General features: G+C 38.9%; 1 protein-coding gene across 1 annotated transcript; it reads left to right on the top strand.

Annotated features, from left to right (window-relative positions):
• Positions 1-5,311: 5,311 nt before the first annotated feature.
• Positions 5,312-6,915, top strand: LOC138900172 (uncharacterized). Its single transcript, XM_070186887.1, has 4 exons — positions 5,312-5,794; positions 5,883-5,991; positions 6,086-6,312; positions 6,379-6,915. The coding sequence occupies exons 1-4, from the start codon at positions 5,312-5,314 to the stop codon at positions 6,913-6,915; spliced, it is 1,356 nt and encodes a 451-aa protein (XP_070042988.1).
• Positions 6,916-16,614: the final 9,699 nt, after the last annotated feature.

The following is a 16,614-nucleotide window of genomic DNA, read 5'->3' on the forward strand; positions in this document are numbered from 1 at the left end:
TAAAATGATTTGAGTAGACTACAATCAGCCTTTTTGTGTAAATAGACCCAGATCAGTGTTCTGAAGTTCCAAGTGGTCTATATCATGATTTAGGACTTGGGTGTATGTCCAAAATCGAATTCAGAAGTCCCTAACTTGATTTAACGTGATTTGTTGAAAATTGTTAATTTGAAGGCTTAATGAATTCCTTAGTTTGACTTTGTTGCTACTGGGTTTGAATTTCGTTTTTGGAAATTGGAATAGGTTTATTTCACTATTTATGACTTGTCTGCAAAATTTCGTGCAAAACGAAGTTGATTTGACGTGATTCGGACGTACGGTTGTAAATTTGGACGTTTTTAAGTTTCGTTGAAAATTTCATTCATCTTGATGTTTGATTCGTAGTTCTAGGTGTTATTTTGGTATTTTGATCACACGAACGAGTTTGTATGATGTTATTACACCTGTGTGTATATTTGATTTGGAGCCCGAGGGGCTCGGGTGAGTTTCGGATAGGCTACAGAGTGATTTTGAACTTAGAAGGAATGTTGGTTTTGCTAATATCTGGTGCCTGAGAGTTTGTGCTTCGAGATCACGAAGGTGCTCTCGCGATTGCGAAGGGAAGACTGGGCTGTGGAGGAATTTACTCTTCGCGAATGCAAGGAGTCGGTCATGAACGCGAATGCGTAGTGTTAGGAGGGGGCTAGGCAGTGAGTTGTTACTCTAAGTAAACGTGAGCCCTGGCTCGCGAACGCGAAGAACAGGGGGAGAAGCCTTCGCGAACGCATAAGGAACATTGCGAACGCGTAGGCCAATAGGGTTATTGTGCTTCACGATCAAGCCAGGCCCTTCGGGAACGCGAAGAAGGCATGACGCCCAATCAATTAAATATCTCAAAGACGGGATTTTCTTCATTTTTCACCATCTTCATATTAGAGCTCGGCCTAGAGGCGATTTTGAAGAGAAATTTCATCCCCACTTCATAGGTTAGTATATTTAACTCATTTTCTTCCATTTCCATCAACACCCATTGGTTTCTAACCTTTAATCTATGCTCTTTCATGGTAGAAACTAGGGATTTGGGTAGAATTGGGGATTTTTGTAAAATTGAGACTTAGACCTCAAATTGAAGTCGGATTTCAAAACTAATCATATAATCGGGCTCGGGGGTGAATGGGTAATTGGGTTTTGGTCCGAATCTCGGTTTCTAACCAAGTGGGCCCGGGGTTGATTTTATTGACTTTTTTAAAAATCATTAAAGACTGAATATTTTTCACTCGTGGGTAGATTCTAAAGCTTATTTTAAATTTTTTGAAATATATTTGGTTAGATTCAATTGGTTTGGAGGAAAACTTTAGAGGAAAGGCCTTGGTTGAGTTTTGATTTGATTGCGGAGGGAGGTAAGTGTCGTGGTTAACCTTGACTTGACGAATTATGACTTGTTAGTCTAATTGCTATGTGTTTAATGTGTGGGTACAATGTATATGTGAGGTGTCGAGTACTTATGTGTTGTTGTTGGGTTAAAGCATGTTGGTGAAACTTGTTTCCTTGTGTTTTATTGCATTATTAATTATCATATCCATGCTTAGGCCAGGTTATTACTTCTTTGATTATTCCTTCCGTAATTATTTTTTATTTCGTAATTGATGAGTATTTTGGAAGTTGAAGTTTGGTATCTTGGCATCATATTTGACGTTAAATACATTCTCCGCATTATTTATTTTTCTGAATTCATATTATTTTCATTACATGGAAATGAAGAGTGTAAAGCACGAAGGGTGAAGTCGTGCCATTGCATTTATCTCATATATTTATTAATACATAGTGAGGAAGAGAGTAAACGCACGAAGGGTGATGCCATGCCATTTATCTCATTTATTCATTATTATATGGTGAGGAAGAGAGTAAAAGCACGAAGAGTGATGTCATGCCATTCATCTCATTTATTCATTGTTACATGGTGAGGTTGAGAGTAAATGCACGAAGGGTGATGTCGTACTATTTTATTTTACTTATATCGTCATTCCATGGTAAGGACGAGAGTAAAAGCACGAAGGGTGATGTCGTACCATTTTCATATCATTGGTTTATCTTATTTCACTGGTTGATGATTTATTTGACTATTATGTGATTTCATACCTGTCGTAGTTATCATATTTTTCCCCCTTTTTGCATGTCCCCTCCCAGTTTGTACATTGTTATTCTCTGTTATTGTTACTGCTTCGTACACACTTGTACATGTTTATTTTCGTAGGTGTCCTGTCATAGTCTTGTCACTACCTCGTCGAGGTTAGGCTCGACACTTACGGAGTACATTGGGTCGGTTGTACTCATACTACACTTCTGCACTTCTTGTGCAGATTCTGGTATTGGTCCCAGCAGTGCGTGAGGTGCGTCAGCTCGGATCATTTCACGGAGACTTGAGGTAGATCTGGTGGCGTCCGCAGACCTTGAAGTCCCCTTCCTCTTCCCTCTTTTACTATTCATTTCCTTCAAAACAGTTATATTTATTTCAGACTCTGTTTTTAGAACTTGTAGTTGCTCACGTACTCGTGACTCTAGATCATTGGGATAGATATTATCACATGACTTATGTTGGTATTGTATCTCATTGGATTTCTATTTCTCATTGTATATCGTCATTGTGTTTAAACTGTTAAAAATTGGCTATTTAACTATCTCACGTCGACTTGCCTAGCAAGTGGATGCTAGGCACCATCACGACCCCGAGGTTGGGATTCCGGGTTGTGACAAGTTGGTATTAGAGCCCTAGGTTGCATAGGTCTCACAAGTCAGGAGCAAGCTTAGTGGAGTCTGGAGGATCAGTACGGAGACGTCTGTACTTATCTTCCAGAGGTTATGGAGTTTAGGAAAAGTTACACTTCTTTCCTTCGTTGTCATGAAATTTTATTCTATCATTGATGATTGAACCATTCTATTCTTGTTCTCTCGCAGATGACGAGAACACGCACAACATCTGCAGCCGGAGCCCCCTGTGGCAGCTACTACCAGGGGCAGAGGCCGATGAAGAGGCAAAGCTTAGCCTAGAGCTCGAGCAGTGATGGTAGGCTATAAGTGCGTGTTTTAGTTGTTTATCGCACTCTAATTTACAGCACTTTAATTGAGTTTGAGCGTTTATCACTAGTGTTTTGCACTAATGATGTTTTTTATGCCTTGTAGGAGTGATCCCGAGCTATGTTGATGTTATGACATGAATTCAAGCTACTCTGGAGCTTTGAAGTCTGAGTAAAATCTCAAGGATTAAGTTGGGATCGTGTTCGGGGATCAACGGACAATCATGCACTTAACGAAAGAAACGGAGAATCGGGCAGGATGCCACCCAAGTGGGCGAGCGCTCACTGGGCGTGCTTGTGAGGCAGAATACCTTGCAAAGTGCGCGGCCATATGCACAAGCACACTCCCAGGTGTGCGTCCACGCACGTCCTATTCCGGAAAGAGTCCTTTTCGCGTAGGAGAAGGTGTGTTCATTTGGGCCTGACCCTACTTGGTATATATACATGGAAAAATGGGATTTTTGGGACTTTTGACACATCTAAGACCTAAGGAGGCTAAAAAGAAGTGGGAGAAGCAAGAGCACAAGGATTTGGATCATTTATGCTTTCCTTTAATTTAAACTTATTTGCGATGAATTACTCCATATATATGGAGTAGTTCTCTTTAGGGATTGATGGAATTGGTGTATTGATATTTGTTTGTGGATTATTAACTCTAGTTTGTATGTATTGAATCGTTTTGGGTGTTTTAGTTGTTGCATCTATTTTCAAATGTTCATGTAATCGAAAAAGGCATAACTTGTGATGTTTTATCATTATCTTGGTTAAATTCATTGATTCTTCTTAGTAGTCGGAAGAGGCTAGTTGAATTATTGTTTAGACCTAGTTAGGAGGATAATCAAAATAGGTTCTCCTAAAGACTAATCCACTACAAATTCTTGCATATCTTCACCGAGCATAAATTGGTTCATATTGTGAGGTTGAGACTTAATCGAGAGAAGAGTTTCTACTGAACGTTTGAACTAATATTTGAGTGAATTTGAGAGACTCACTTGAACCTTAGGAGTGAATTAGCTAGAGTTAAATCCCAGACAAGTATCTTGTACCTATCCAATCAACCCCTTTTTTCTCCCATTGATATATTCCTTACTCGTTGCTGCGATTGTCATTAGTCAATAGTTGAAACTCTTAGTTAAATTTTAGTTTTAATCACACAAATCTTAATTGTTGATCATCTTAGATATAAATCAAGCTATAAACTACAAAAATACTGTTTAACTCCAATCCCCGTGGATACGATATTTTATTGTACTATATTCGGCTAGAGAGCATATTTAAGTATGTGTTTTGCGCTGGTCAATTTTGGCGCCATTGCCGAAGATTGGAAATTAATAGTGTTTGAAACATTTTGTGGTTCTAATTCAGGAATTTTTTCTTTTAATTTTATTTTTCTCTTTTTACATTTGGTGTTACTTGATTGTGCGCAGGCTACAGGTTAGATTGGTGCATGACTCGATCCTCTGGAAAGAAAGTGCCCCCATGCGAACAAGAAATCGAGAAACAACTGCGACAGTTGAGGGAGGGAAAGAAATCTCCCCGAGAATATAGAGAAGGTTGGGCAATCCTCAACCAAGGAAGTTATGGCGGGAGATGAGGATAATGTTGATTTGGCTACAAGAGAGGCAACCCAGCAAAGAGAAAAAGTTGCACGGGATGCTGAGGAGACAGCTCTTTGAAATGCGCAACTTATCTATGAAGAGGAGAGAGCTTGGAGAATTGCTCAGAATCTACCTTTGGGTGCAGACCAATTCGGAATTATAGCTCTCGGTGCTGGGCAACCACTGGGTGATTATGCTAGACCGGTCTACAACCAAGGCTTATCAAGTGTGAGACCACCTCCAGTTGCAGCTAACAATTTTGAGTTAAAGCAAGGGTTGCTTCAAACCCTTCAAAACAACTGTGTCTTCAGAGGAAAGATGAACGAAGATCCAAACGGTCATCTAATAGACTTCAAAGAGATTATGAATACCTTTCAATACAACGGTGTGTCACAAGATGCAGTTTACATAATGGCATTCCCCTTCACACTCAAAGACGATGCAAAGTACTGGCTTCGAAGCTTGCCTAATGGATCGATTAGAATATGAGATGAGATGACCAAAACATTTCTTGACAAATATTTTTCATCAGCTAAGACAGGCAAGTTCAGAAGAGAAATCCATAACTTCAGCCATAACGAGACTGAAACTGTGTTTGAAGCTTGGGAGAGGTTTAAGGAGATACTGCGAAAGTGTCAACATAGCGGAATTGAACTCTAGATGCAACTCCATGACTTTTGGAATGGATTGACACCCGCCGCTCGCAGAACATTGAGCAATGCAGCTGAAAGACCATTGATGAAAAAGACTCCAGAGGAGAGAGTCACAATTCTAGATGAGTTATCTAAGGATGCAAAACAGTGGCCCTCTGAAATTGCTAAAAGAAGAAGATCAATTGGTGTTCACCAAGTTGACGCTAACACATCTGTGCAGGTACAACTTGATGCCATGGACAAGGAAATAAGGAAGCTGACCTTAGCCTCGATACACAGTGAGACCCATGCAGCGTGTAATATATGTGGAAGAGGGCATCCCAATCATGAGTATCAAGCCTTAATCGAGGAAGTTAATGTTGTCGGAAATTATAACTTCAATGCAATAGGTCAGAAGCACCCCAGTTTTTCATGGAGTTCACCTGGGGGGTACTGCAAAAGCATGGCAACAAAACAATCTAGATTTCAAGGACAAAGAGTTCCTGGTTTTGTGAATCAACCGAGACCGCAGTTCCAGCCTCAACATCTCACTCAGCCTGTGCTAGAAGATCTAATGAATTACTACATTGTCAAGACAGATGAGATTAGATGCTCATGGTTCAGCTGTCAAAGAACTTGGCACTGGTTTGCGAAACTTGGAGAAGCAAATGGGGCAAATTGCAACTATATTGTTTGAAAGAATCCTAGGTACTCTGCCATCTGATACTGATAGAAATTCCTAAAGAAACGGTGAATGTTGTGACCTTGAGAAGCGGGCAAGTGCTGAAAAATCCCACTCTAGTCCATAGAGAGGTGGTACCTGAAAAACAAAGTGAGGAGAAGCTGAAAATTGAAGGTGATAAGAGAACGAAAGGCAAGAAGGGAGTTGACAAAAAGAAGAAGGAGGACACTTTGAGAAAGGAAGATCAGAATGAGAGCGAGCACATGCCTGCTCTACCTTTTCCCCAGAAGTTGTATAGAGAAAAGATGGACAAGAAGTTTGAGAGATTTCTAAATATGCTGAGACAGGTTAACATAAACTTGCCATTCATATAAGTGCTCTCACAAATTCTAGCTTATGCCAAATTCTTGAAGGAGATCCTTACAAAGAAGAGGAAGATAGAAGAGACCTCAGTGGTCAAGCTCACAGAGCATTGTAGCGCAATCTTGCAAAACAAAGTCCCACAAAAGTATGGAGATCCAGGGAGTTTTACTATACCTTACTCGTTAGGCACTCTTAATTTTGATAAATCTTTATGTGATTCTGGTGCCTCAGTTAGTTTAATGCCTTTGTCTATTTACAGGAAATTGGAGAATGATCTTGGAGAGATAAGGTCTGCGCCAATATATTTGCAGCTGGCAGAACAAACAACTATAATATCTGAGGGGATAGTGGAAGATGTCTTAGTTCGGGTAGATAAGTTTGTATTTCATGTAGATTTCATAGTGGTGAAGATGGAGGGGAATAAAGAGGTCCCCCTTATTTTAGGAAGACCATTCTTAGCGATGGGCAGAGCAATATTAGACATACATGATAGAAAGCTCATGCTTAGAGTGGGTGAGCATACGGTGACTTTTGAGATGAATGTGGGGATGTGGGTGAGAAAGGAGAAGCCAGCTGCAAATGTATAGTGGAGAGTGAAAAGCTCGAAAGAGAAGGTCCCAGTGATTGACAAAGACAAGTGTAGGGTGTATCCCAAGAAGACTGAGAAAAAGATGTCCACGTGGATGTGTGCACTAGTTCGGGCACGAAGAATGGAGCTCGACTTTGACTCAGACCCCGACTAGAGATTCAGGGAAGTTCCTATACCTTATGCTTTTTAATTGTGTGTCATGGGAACATGCCACAACTTAAAATGTGGGGTGGGGGATATATTTGTATGTATGTTTGTATGTATATTCTTTTGGTTAGTCATAGTAGTTTGATAGAAAAAATTGGAAAACCGTAAAATATTTAAAATTTTTGATTTTTCCCGACGATGGATATCATTCGACGGATTTCTGGAGGGATTAAAGTTGAAAGAAATAGGCAAAAAGATATTTTCTTGTTAGGTAGTGTATTAATTCCCCCTTGCTGTTTCTTTGGGCCGCGGTTATTTTCCAAGGGTTTTGTTTGAACCGGGTGTAGTTAGTTTTTAAATTTTTGTTAGTAGTAGGAAACCTTGTGCTATGATTTGAATTGAAGACAATTTCTCTTGAGTTTATTATGCCTTGAGAATAGTGAGTGCTTTAGTTGTGATGCTTAGGCTAAGTTTTTGACTCTAGTGTAAGTACCTTAAATTGTGTGATCTTAACTTTGCTTAACTGCTTTGACTAGAGTGTCTTGATGATCTAATCTTGAGTGAGTTACGTGCCATGTGTGTGGTTTTGTGTATTCTGTGCATTGCATTTGATGTCTAGAACTTGCCATGTGTGTTTACATAGCGAAATAGTAGTTTTGTTCAGTCCTGGAAGTGATTGAGGCATTTCTTTGTTGAACCAGTTCTATGCTTTTAATCTCCTAATTGTTATGTATCCTAGTTAACCCTTTTGAGCCTGTAATCTTGTTTCTTTGGCAACCATATTACAAGCCTTACCCATTTGTTCGAATTGACCATATATTTGAACCGCGTACCTCTCGTGAGCACTTAAATTTGTATGAACTTTGTAAAAGTTGAAGTGTGGGGTGATTGGGTTGGTTTTTGAGTGGAGCTAATGAAATAAGGAGAAAGGTGCACTGTTTTGAAACAGTAAGAGCCACTTAAATTGAAAAGGAAAAAGATGTAATTGTGCTTAAAGAAGTAGGGAGTTAATGCATAGTAAAGTGAAGGTGGAGTTTTGGTTTGACATAAGTGTGGGGTTTTGAATTGTTAATGTATATGTATTAAAGTGCTTAGGGAGGTGTAGTCACTCTTATATCTAATTGTATCCTACCCGTCCCATAGCCTACATTGCAACCAATGAAAGTCCTATTTGATCCTTGACTAAATGAGCTCAATTAGTAGAGTAGTACACTATGGGCAAGCCTATGGTGCATATTTTGTGGCATATGAATGTTATTTCTGAGAGTAAGTGAATTGTTTCTATCTTGAGTTCCTAATTGTTCTTAAATTTTATTGTGTGCGGAACTACTCTCTATTGTTGTGTGAGGGCACTTGATTCACGAAGGAAAGGTAATGCTTGACCTCTATACTAGAGTAAGTGAGCGGGTTATAAATAAGGTGTGGTGCTTTTGAGTCAAATCTTGAGGTTAAGATGTTACACTATTGTGCTTAGTCTATTTTAAATATTCTTGGTGTAATGAGTTAGGAGAGCTGTTTAAAAAGTTCGTGTCATTATAAAAAGTAGTTTGAGTGCTCGAGGACGAGAAATCGTTTAAGTGTGGGGTGTTGATGGTAGGCTATAATTGTGTATTTTAGTTGCTTATCGCACTCTAATTTACTGCACTTTAATTGAGTTTGAGCATGAATCGCTAGTGGTTTGCACTAATAGTGTGTTTTATGCCTTGAGGGAATGATCCCGAGCTATGTAGATGTTATGATATGAATTCAAGCTATTCTGAAGCTGTGAAGTCTGAGTAAAAGCTCAAGGATTAAGTTGGGATCGTGTTCGGGGATCAACAGATAATCAACTTAACAAAAAAAATGGAGAATCGGGCAGGACGCCACCCAGGTGTGCGAGCGCGCACTGGACGCGCATGTGAGACAGAATACCTTATAAAGTGCACGGTCATATACGCGAGCACACTCCTAGGTGCGCGGCCATGCACGTCCTATTCCGGAAAGAGTCCTATTTCGCGTAGGAGAAGGTGTGTTTGTTTGGGCCCGACCCTACTTGGTATATATACATGGAAAATGGTATTTTTGGGACTTTTGACACATCTAAGACATAATGATGCTAAGAAGAAGTGGGAGAAGCAAGAGCACAAGGATTTCATGATTCAATCCTCACTCAAGACAAGAGTTTGGATCATTTATGCTTTCCTTTAACTTAAACTTATTTGTGATGAATTACTCCATATCCATGGAGTAGTTCTCTTTAGGGATTAATGGAATTGGTGTATTGATATTTGTTTGTGGATTATTAACTCTAGTTTGTATGTATTGAATCGTTTTGGGTATTTTAATTTTTGAATCTATTTTCACATGTTCATATAATCGAAAGAGGCATAACTTGTGATATTTTTGCATTATCTTGTTGGTTAAATTCGTTGATTCTTCTTAGTAATCAGAAGAGGCTAGTTGAATTATTCTTTAGACCTAGTTAGAAGGATAATCGAAAGAGGTTCTCCTAAAGACCAATCCACTACAAATTCTTGTATATCTTCACCGAGCATAAATTGGTTCATACTGTGAGGCTGAGACTTAATCGAGAGAAGAGTTTCTACTGAACGTTTGAACAATTGAGTGAATTTGAGAGACTCACTTGAATCTTAGGAGTGTATTAGCTAGAGTTAAATCCCAGACAAGTATCTTGCAAATATCCAATCAACCGCTATTTTCTCCCATTGATTTGTTACTTACTCGTTGCTGCGGTTGTCATTAGTCAATAGTTTAAACTCTTAGTTAAATTTTAGTTTTAATCACACAAATCTCAATTATTGATCATCTTGGATAGCAATCAAGCTATAAACTACAAAAATACTGTTTAAATCCAATCCCTGTGGATACGATATTTTATTATACTATTTTCGACTAGCGAGCATATTTAAGTGTGTGTTTTGCGCTCGAGCAGCAGCACCCGCAGTGGATCCTCATATTGATCATGAGGAGGAGGTCACAGCATAGACCGTGCCCGTCGGACTAGCTCAGGTCCGGGAGGGTTCATAGCCACTCCAGTGCTTCAGGACGCTCTAGTCTGCTTGGTGGGCATTATGGAGAGTGTGGCTCAGACTGGTGCATTTCTGATGGCACCAGCCGTCTCTCGGGCTAGAGGAGGAGCATAAACTCCCGCTACTCACACCCCGGAGCAGGCGGCTCCCCTATATTAGACTCCAGCAGCCCAGCCCATTGGGGTGGTTTAGTCAGTTATTGCGGCACAGGCCGTTGATAGGCCCGCTATGTCTTCTGAGGCCTTATTGAGGCTGGATAAGTTTACCAAGATCTTTCCTGTTCATTTAGGTAGTGCACCTTATGCGGACCCACAGGATTACTTGGACCGTTATCGCAAGGTGTTGCGCAACATGGGTATAATTGAGACTAATGGGGTCGATTTTGCAGTGTTCCAGATGACCAGTTCTGTAAAGAGATGGTGGAGAGATTATATGATGACTAGACAAGCTGGTTCACCTCCACTTATCTGGGATTAGTTTTCACAGCTATTTCGAGAGAAGTTCATTACTTTCACTCTGAGAGATAATTACTGCAGGTAGTTTGAGCATCTTTAACAGGGTTGCATGACTGTTACCCAGTATGAGACTCGATTTGTGGACCTAGCTCGCCACGCCATTATCTTGCTCCCTACTGAGAGTGAGAGAGTGAGGAGATTCATTGATGGGCTCACTTTCACTATCAGGCTATAGATGGCCAAGGAGACCGGAGATGATATTTATTTTCAGAGGGCCGTAGAGATTGCTAGACGGATCGAGATGGTTTGTGGTCAGGAGAGGGGGGCCGGTATCTGATAAGAGGCCTCATCATTTCGGTGGTTTCAGTGGTGCCTTATCTAGAGGCAGGGGTACTTTTGGTAGAGGATATCCTCCCAGGCCATTTCAATCAGTGCTTTAGGCATCCCTCGGTGCTTCGGGCAGTCGTGGTCCTTATGTGGCTCATCCTGAGTAGCTAGCCTACAGTGCAACACCAACTCCTATTAGTGCACCTACGATCCAGAGGTATCAGAGTGGTTACCCAGGTCGACAGGGCCAGTTTCAGGGTAAGCAGTCACAGCAGCCGAGGGCTTGTTATACTAGTAGATATCTGAGGCACCTTTTCAGATTTTGCCCTTGATCGCAGGGCGGCATGCACCAGTAGGGTTCTCGTGCCATAATTCTGGCATCGGTTTCTCCACCACTTGCTCAGCCAGCTAGAGGCAGGGGTCAGGCTGCCAGAGGTGGAGGTCAGGCCATTAGAGCTGGAGGTCAGGCCGTTAGAGGTAGAGGCCAGACGACTAGAGGTCATCCGAGAGACAGAGGCTATGATGGTGGGGCCCAGCCCTGATTTTATGCATTCTCAACTAGACTTGAGGTCGAGTCATTTGACACTGTCATCACAGGTATTGTTCTAGTTTGCCATAGAGATGCTTCAGTTCTATTATATCCGGGCTCTACTTATTCCTACGTGTCATCCTATGTTGCTTCATATCTGGTTGTGCCTCGTAATTCTTTTGAGTGCTCTTGTGTATGTGTCCACGCCTGTCAGAGATTTTATTATTGTAGATCATGTCTATCGCTCGTGTGTGATTACTATTGGGAGTCTTTAGACTAGCGTAGATCTCCTACTTCTTGATATTGTAGACTTTGATGTTATTTTGGGCATGGATTGGTTGTCATCTTATCATGCTATGTTGGATTGTCACACTGATAAGTGGAAATTTTGACTGCTTATTAGCACCTTTTAGCTTTTGTTTTAGTTCGAAAGTATTGAATTGTGCTCCCGAAATTAATGAAGTTATGTAAAATTGCAGGAATGCTAGAAGTTTGGTCTCTCGAAATAAAATCTGACTCAAAAAGGAGTATTTCAAAGCACAAGGCAATAAAGGGCGCAGAAGCACAAATATGTATTCCGCAGAAGAAATTACGGAGATCATAGATGTGAGGAGATATTCGCATTTGCGAGTCGGCAGGTGCAGAGGAGTGGTCCCAGATGCGGACGATGCTAGCTTGGTCTATTATCGCAGAAGCGGGCCTTGCCCGCATGAGCGAGTGTGCAAAAGCGCGTTTTAGTTCGCAGAAGCGGAATCGCAGATCCGCGTTTGGTCCACATAAGAGGAAAGTCATGGCCTAAGTGGAAATCGCACCTGCGATGGTTTTTCTGCAGGTGCGACTAAAGGCCAGCAAAAGTGAAATCGCTGGGCAGAAAAGGCCTAATTTCAAGGGTTTGATTTCATAATCCATTTTTGGACATAGAGAGCTCGGTTTGTGGCGATTATTTAGGAGATTTACAAGAAAATTATTGGGGTAAGAAATTCTAACTCGATTTTTGTTTAAATTACACGAATCTATTATTAATTTCATAATTTAATTAGTGATTTGAGTTTGAAATTTGGGGAAACATTTGTAAAACTTCTTAGGCTAAAGTTTGGGGATTTGAAAGACCATTTGAGGTCGGATTTGAGTAATTTTTGTATGGTTGGACTCGTTATCGAGTGGGTGTTCGAATTTTCTAATTTTGGTCGGGTTTCGAGATGCGGGCCCGGGTTGAATTTTTGAGTTGATTTTTTATTTGTTTACAAAGATTGTAATTTTATTGTTTGAAATAGTTTCCTATAGTTTATATTTATAGTATGAAGTTATTTTTGCTAGATTCGAGCCGTTCGGAGTTGTATAATCGAGGGAAAGTCCTACTAGTGAATTGAGTTAGCGTGTTACGAGGTAAGTGTCTTGCCTAACTTTGGGGGGGAGGGGGGGTTTACCCCTTAGGATTGGTGTTGTTTATGATAACTATGATGTGTGAAGGCCGTATACGCAAGGTGACGAGTGTGTGCACGGGCTAAATGTAGAAATTTATCGGTTTTAGCTATGTAGATTCCTTTAATGCCTTAATTGAGTTATCTTAACATGTTATAGCCATCATTTCTAGTCTATCTTCACATGCTCTACTTATCTTATCTCTTACTTGTTAATTGCCCTACATGTTTAGTTGAAGTTGTCGTTGTTTCCTTTATTCCTTATTCATTATTTAACTGTGAATTCTTTACTTAAATTTGTTATTCTTGGAATATCTTGTTGATGAAATCGGTATTGAGTTATGAAGGCCGTGATTCATATTGAGGCAAAGTGTTAAGTTGTAAAATACTATTCTGTTGAGTTATTCACTTTTGACTGTTATTGTTGAGATTCTTGTGTACATTGTGGTTGAGCCATGGGCTCTTTATTGTGAAAATATTGTTATTGACGGTTCTTTGACAAGTTGTGATATTGGGTACTTGAGTTGAGATTTGTGATATGTTGTGATATTAATACGCATGCAGTGGTATAAGGTTTTGGGGTTGAAACGCATGCGGTGAGATAAGATGGGCTTGATACGCATTGATAGTAGGGAAACTACTAGAAGCCACACGGTGTGATAAGATATGCTAAAACGCGAGATGCTATTTCTGAAAAATAATTTTCAAAACTAAATGCAAGGCTCCCGCAGAGATATAAGGAAAGATTGTGAATTATTCTTGTAATTTGAGATTACGAGGCGGTACCTCGGTAGTGAATCTTGTTGGTATTTCTCCATTGCCGCACTTGTCTTTGGTTGTTTTGGTTTCCTTAGCTTATCATTCTTTGTTTTCTCCGTGTTGCATTATTTGCTTTAGTTCCGTGTAGGTATACCTGCGGACGTCCGCAGGTCTCGGAGTCCCCTTCTACCTAGACTATTCTATTTTTCTTATCCTTTTATAAACTTTTATGTATAGGATTATTCAGTACTACTATTTAGATCTTGAGACATGTATTCACCGGGTTTTGGGAAACTGTATATACTGAGTTGCAGAGTTGCTTTATATTAAATTATTGAGTATTTGAGAGTTATTTGTCATTTCAGTTATAGTCTGCATGTTTTGTTAGGCTTACCCAATCTTAGAGATTACGTTCCATCACGACATCCTACGGAGGGAAATTAGGATCGTGATAGAAATAATAAAGTAGCACATTAGTTCCTTTGGGTTTGTGTGAATTTTAAAAAAATAATTAAATTCTTGAAGAAAATAGAATCACGGAGGGGGGAGGGGGAAGGAGTACAGGAAACATGAGTATTTTGGGGAAGGTGTGTTAAGGAGAGTGGCATAAAAAATTATTTTTCTAAAAATATTTTATACTCTCTAACCAAACACTAAAAAATATTTTCCGAAAAAAGTTTACCGATTCACCAACCAAACAAGGAAAAATAAGTGATAAAACTCATTTTACATGATTTTCCATGGAAAATATTTTTCTTCATACCAAACACATCCACAGTGGAAAAGATAGTAGAGAAAAAGAAAAAAAATCTAAGTCTCCAACTTATTCTCTACAAAAGAGAATATTATTTTGTTGAAGGAAGGTGTTTATTTTGGTGAAGTTTTGGACTTAACAACTTGTCCAGAGTTTGTTCGAGTCATACGACATTGTCGGGCTGTCGTATCCTGAAAGGGACAAGTCAAGAGTATTATTGCTGGATCGGTAAAGATGCTACCACAGTGGGCTTGAATCTCCTTGAAAAGAGCATGATAAAATATTTATTAATTTTTCTTTATCTTATTTTACAATTGTAATTAATTGTATTTTCACTAACAGGAAGAAATAATTTTTTAATTAATCTAGTGAAATTTGAACAGTTCTTTGGACTGTTGGACAAATGTGCCAAAAAGAAAAACAAAATGGTATGGCAAGGGTAAAATGGGGAGGGGAACACACAAATGTAAACATAAAAGATAACATTGAAAACAATTGTATTAATTATCAGAATCTATAGGACCTTTTTTCAGGAAGGCATATAATTCTCACTGAATCAAAACCCTATCATTTCCAGCATATAGACTTATCTTGTTCATGAAAATAATGCAGCAATGTTTCAAGGCATATAAACAGAAAGCAGCTCATATGAGGGGACTTGAGCTTAATACATAGAGATATATGGTTGATATCGGTTTCAATATATATTTATATTAATCCAAATTCGGTGTATAGTATATATTGATCGACTATTTTTTTTACACAAGATAAAGATAACAAGTGTAACAAACAACTCAAATTCACGAATCTTTAAATGATGGCATGTTTTGTGGTCTCTCCCCGTACAAGTCTAATAATTTGTCTGTTACCCAATTAAATTCTGAATTTACCTCTAACACTGTCACAAATTAACTTTTTCTCACTAGAATATTTCATATATTTTTAAAATAAGTTTTTTGGATAACTGGAGGTCTCTTGTGAGTTGGCGCAATCGAGTAGTATGGGCCTGGTCCCTATCTTGGACTCTTACTTAATTAGGTGAACTCATTTATAGTCATTCGGGCCAAATTTATAATACCCGATAGCCCAAAATTACAATATATATTTTATAACCTAAAAGTAATTCTAGTGGTTAGCCACCGAATTATAGATATGACCCGCGAGCACAAACACCGATTCACTAGAGAAATAATTTTCGGCCCGAAATGCTTTAGCCGGAAAATTTCACCGGTCGCATCAGTGGCCAAAAAATTCACGGTCGCCGAAAAAGCTATATACCGGCCAGATCTTCCGAAATTCAAGTAGCAAGCAAACCATCTTTTAGATCTAGATTTTCATAATATCAAAAGCCCCAAAAACAATAAATAAAACAAGAAGAAAGAGTTGCCAAATTTAATGGAGGGTCGCCGGTGTTTGAGTTTTTGTCTAGATCTAAAGCCAACGAGATCGAGCACAGTGGGTTAGACTGACTGGGTTTTGATTTCGATTTCATGATTTGTGGTGAGGTCGAAGCTGGAACGTGGGCACCATTAATATTAATATTACAACGGCGGCTGAGATTTGACAAATCTTGTATTCAATTCTTGAAACCTTCCATTTCACCATGAAACTCAACAATGTCTTTTCTGATCATTGTCATTTCCTCTGTGTAATCTGTTTCAGAGAGTTGGCTCCCATTTGGCCCCCAAGTATCAATTACTCTCCCTATCCTTTGTTGCAACTCGTGCATATCAAACATGAGTATTTTATCAATCTCTTTTTTGGATCAATTTTTTCATAAAAAATTGTATATGAGGCTAATATTTAAAAGTCATTTTAGATTATGTATTAGACTGGAGAGCATTTCTTTTGAATATTGGTATATTACAAAATATATACAAAATAGACTGTCACTATACAAAATATATACAAAAATAGACTGTCATTATACAAAAATATACTAAATAGACTGTCACTATACAAAATATATACGAAATAGACTGTCATTATATAAAAATATACTAAATAGACTACCACTATATAATTTATATACAATAGACTGTCACTATACAAAATAGATACAAAATAGATTGTCACTATACAAAATATATACTAAATAGACTGTCACTATAAAAAAAAAAATAGACTGTCGCTATACAAAAACTATACAAAATAGACTGTCACTATACATAAAATATATAAAATAGACTGTCACTATACATAAAATATACAAAATAGACTGTCACTATACAAAAAATATACAAAATAGATAATTTCGGGCTATTAGATGTAATATG

This window comes from Nicotiana tomentosiformis, chromosome 10 (genome assembly GCF_000390325.3).
Source record: "Nicotiana tomentosiformis chromosome 10, ASM39032v3, whole genome shotgun sequence".
NCBI classification, from domain to species: domain Eukaryota; kingdom Viridiplantae; phylum Streptophyta; class Magnoliopsida; order Solanales; family Solanaceae; genus Nicotiana; species Nicotiana tomentosiformis.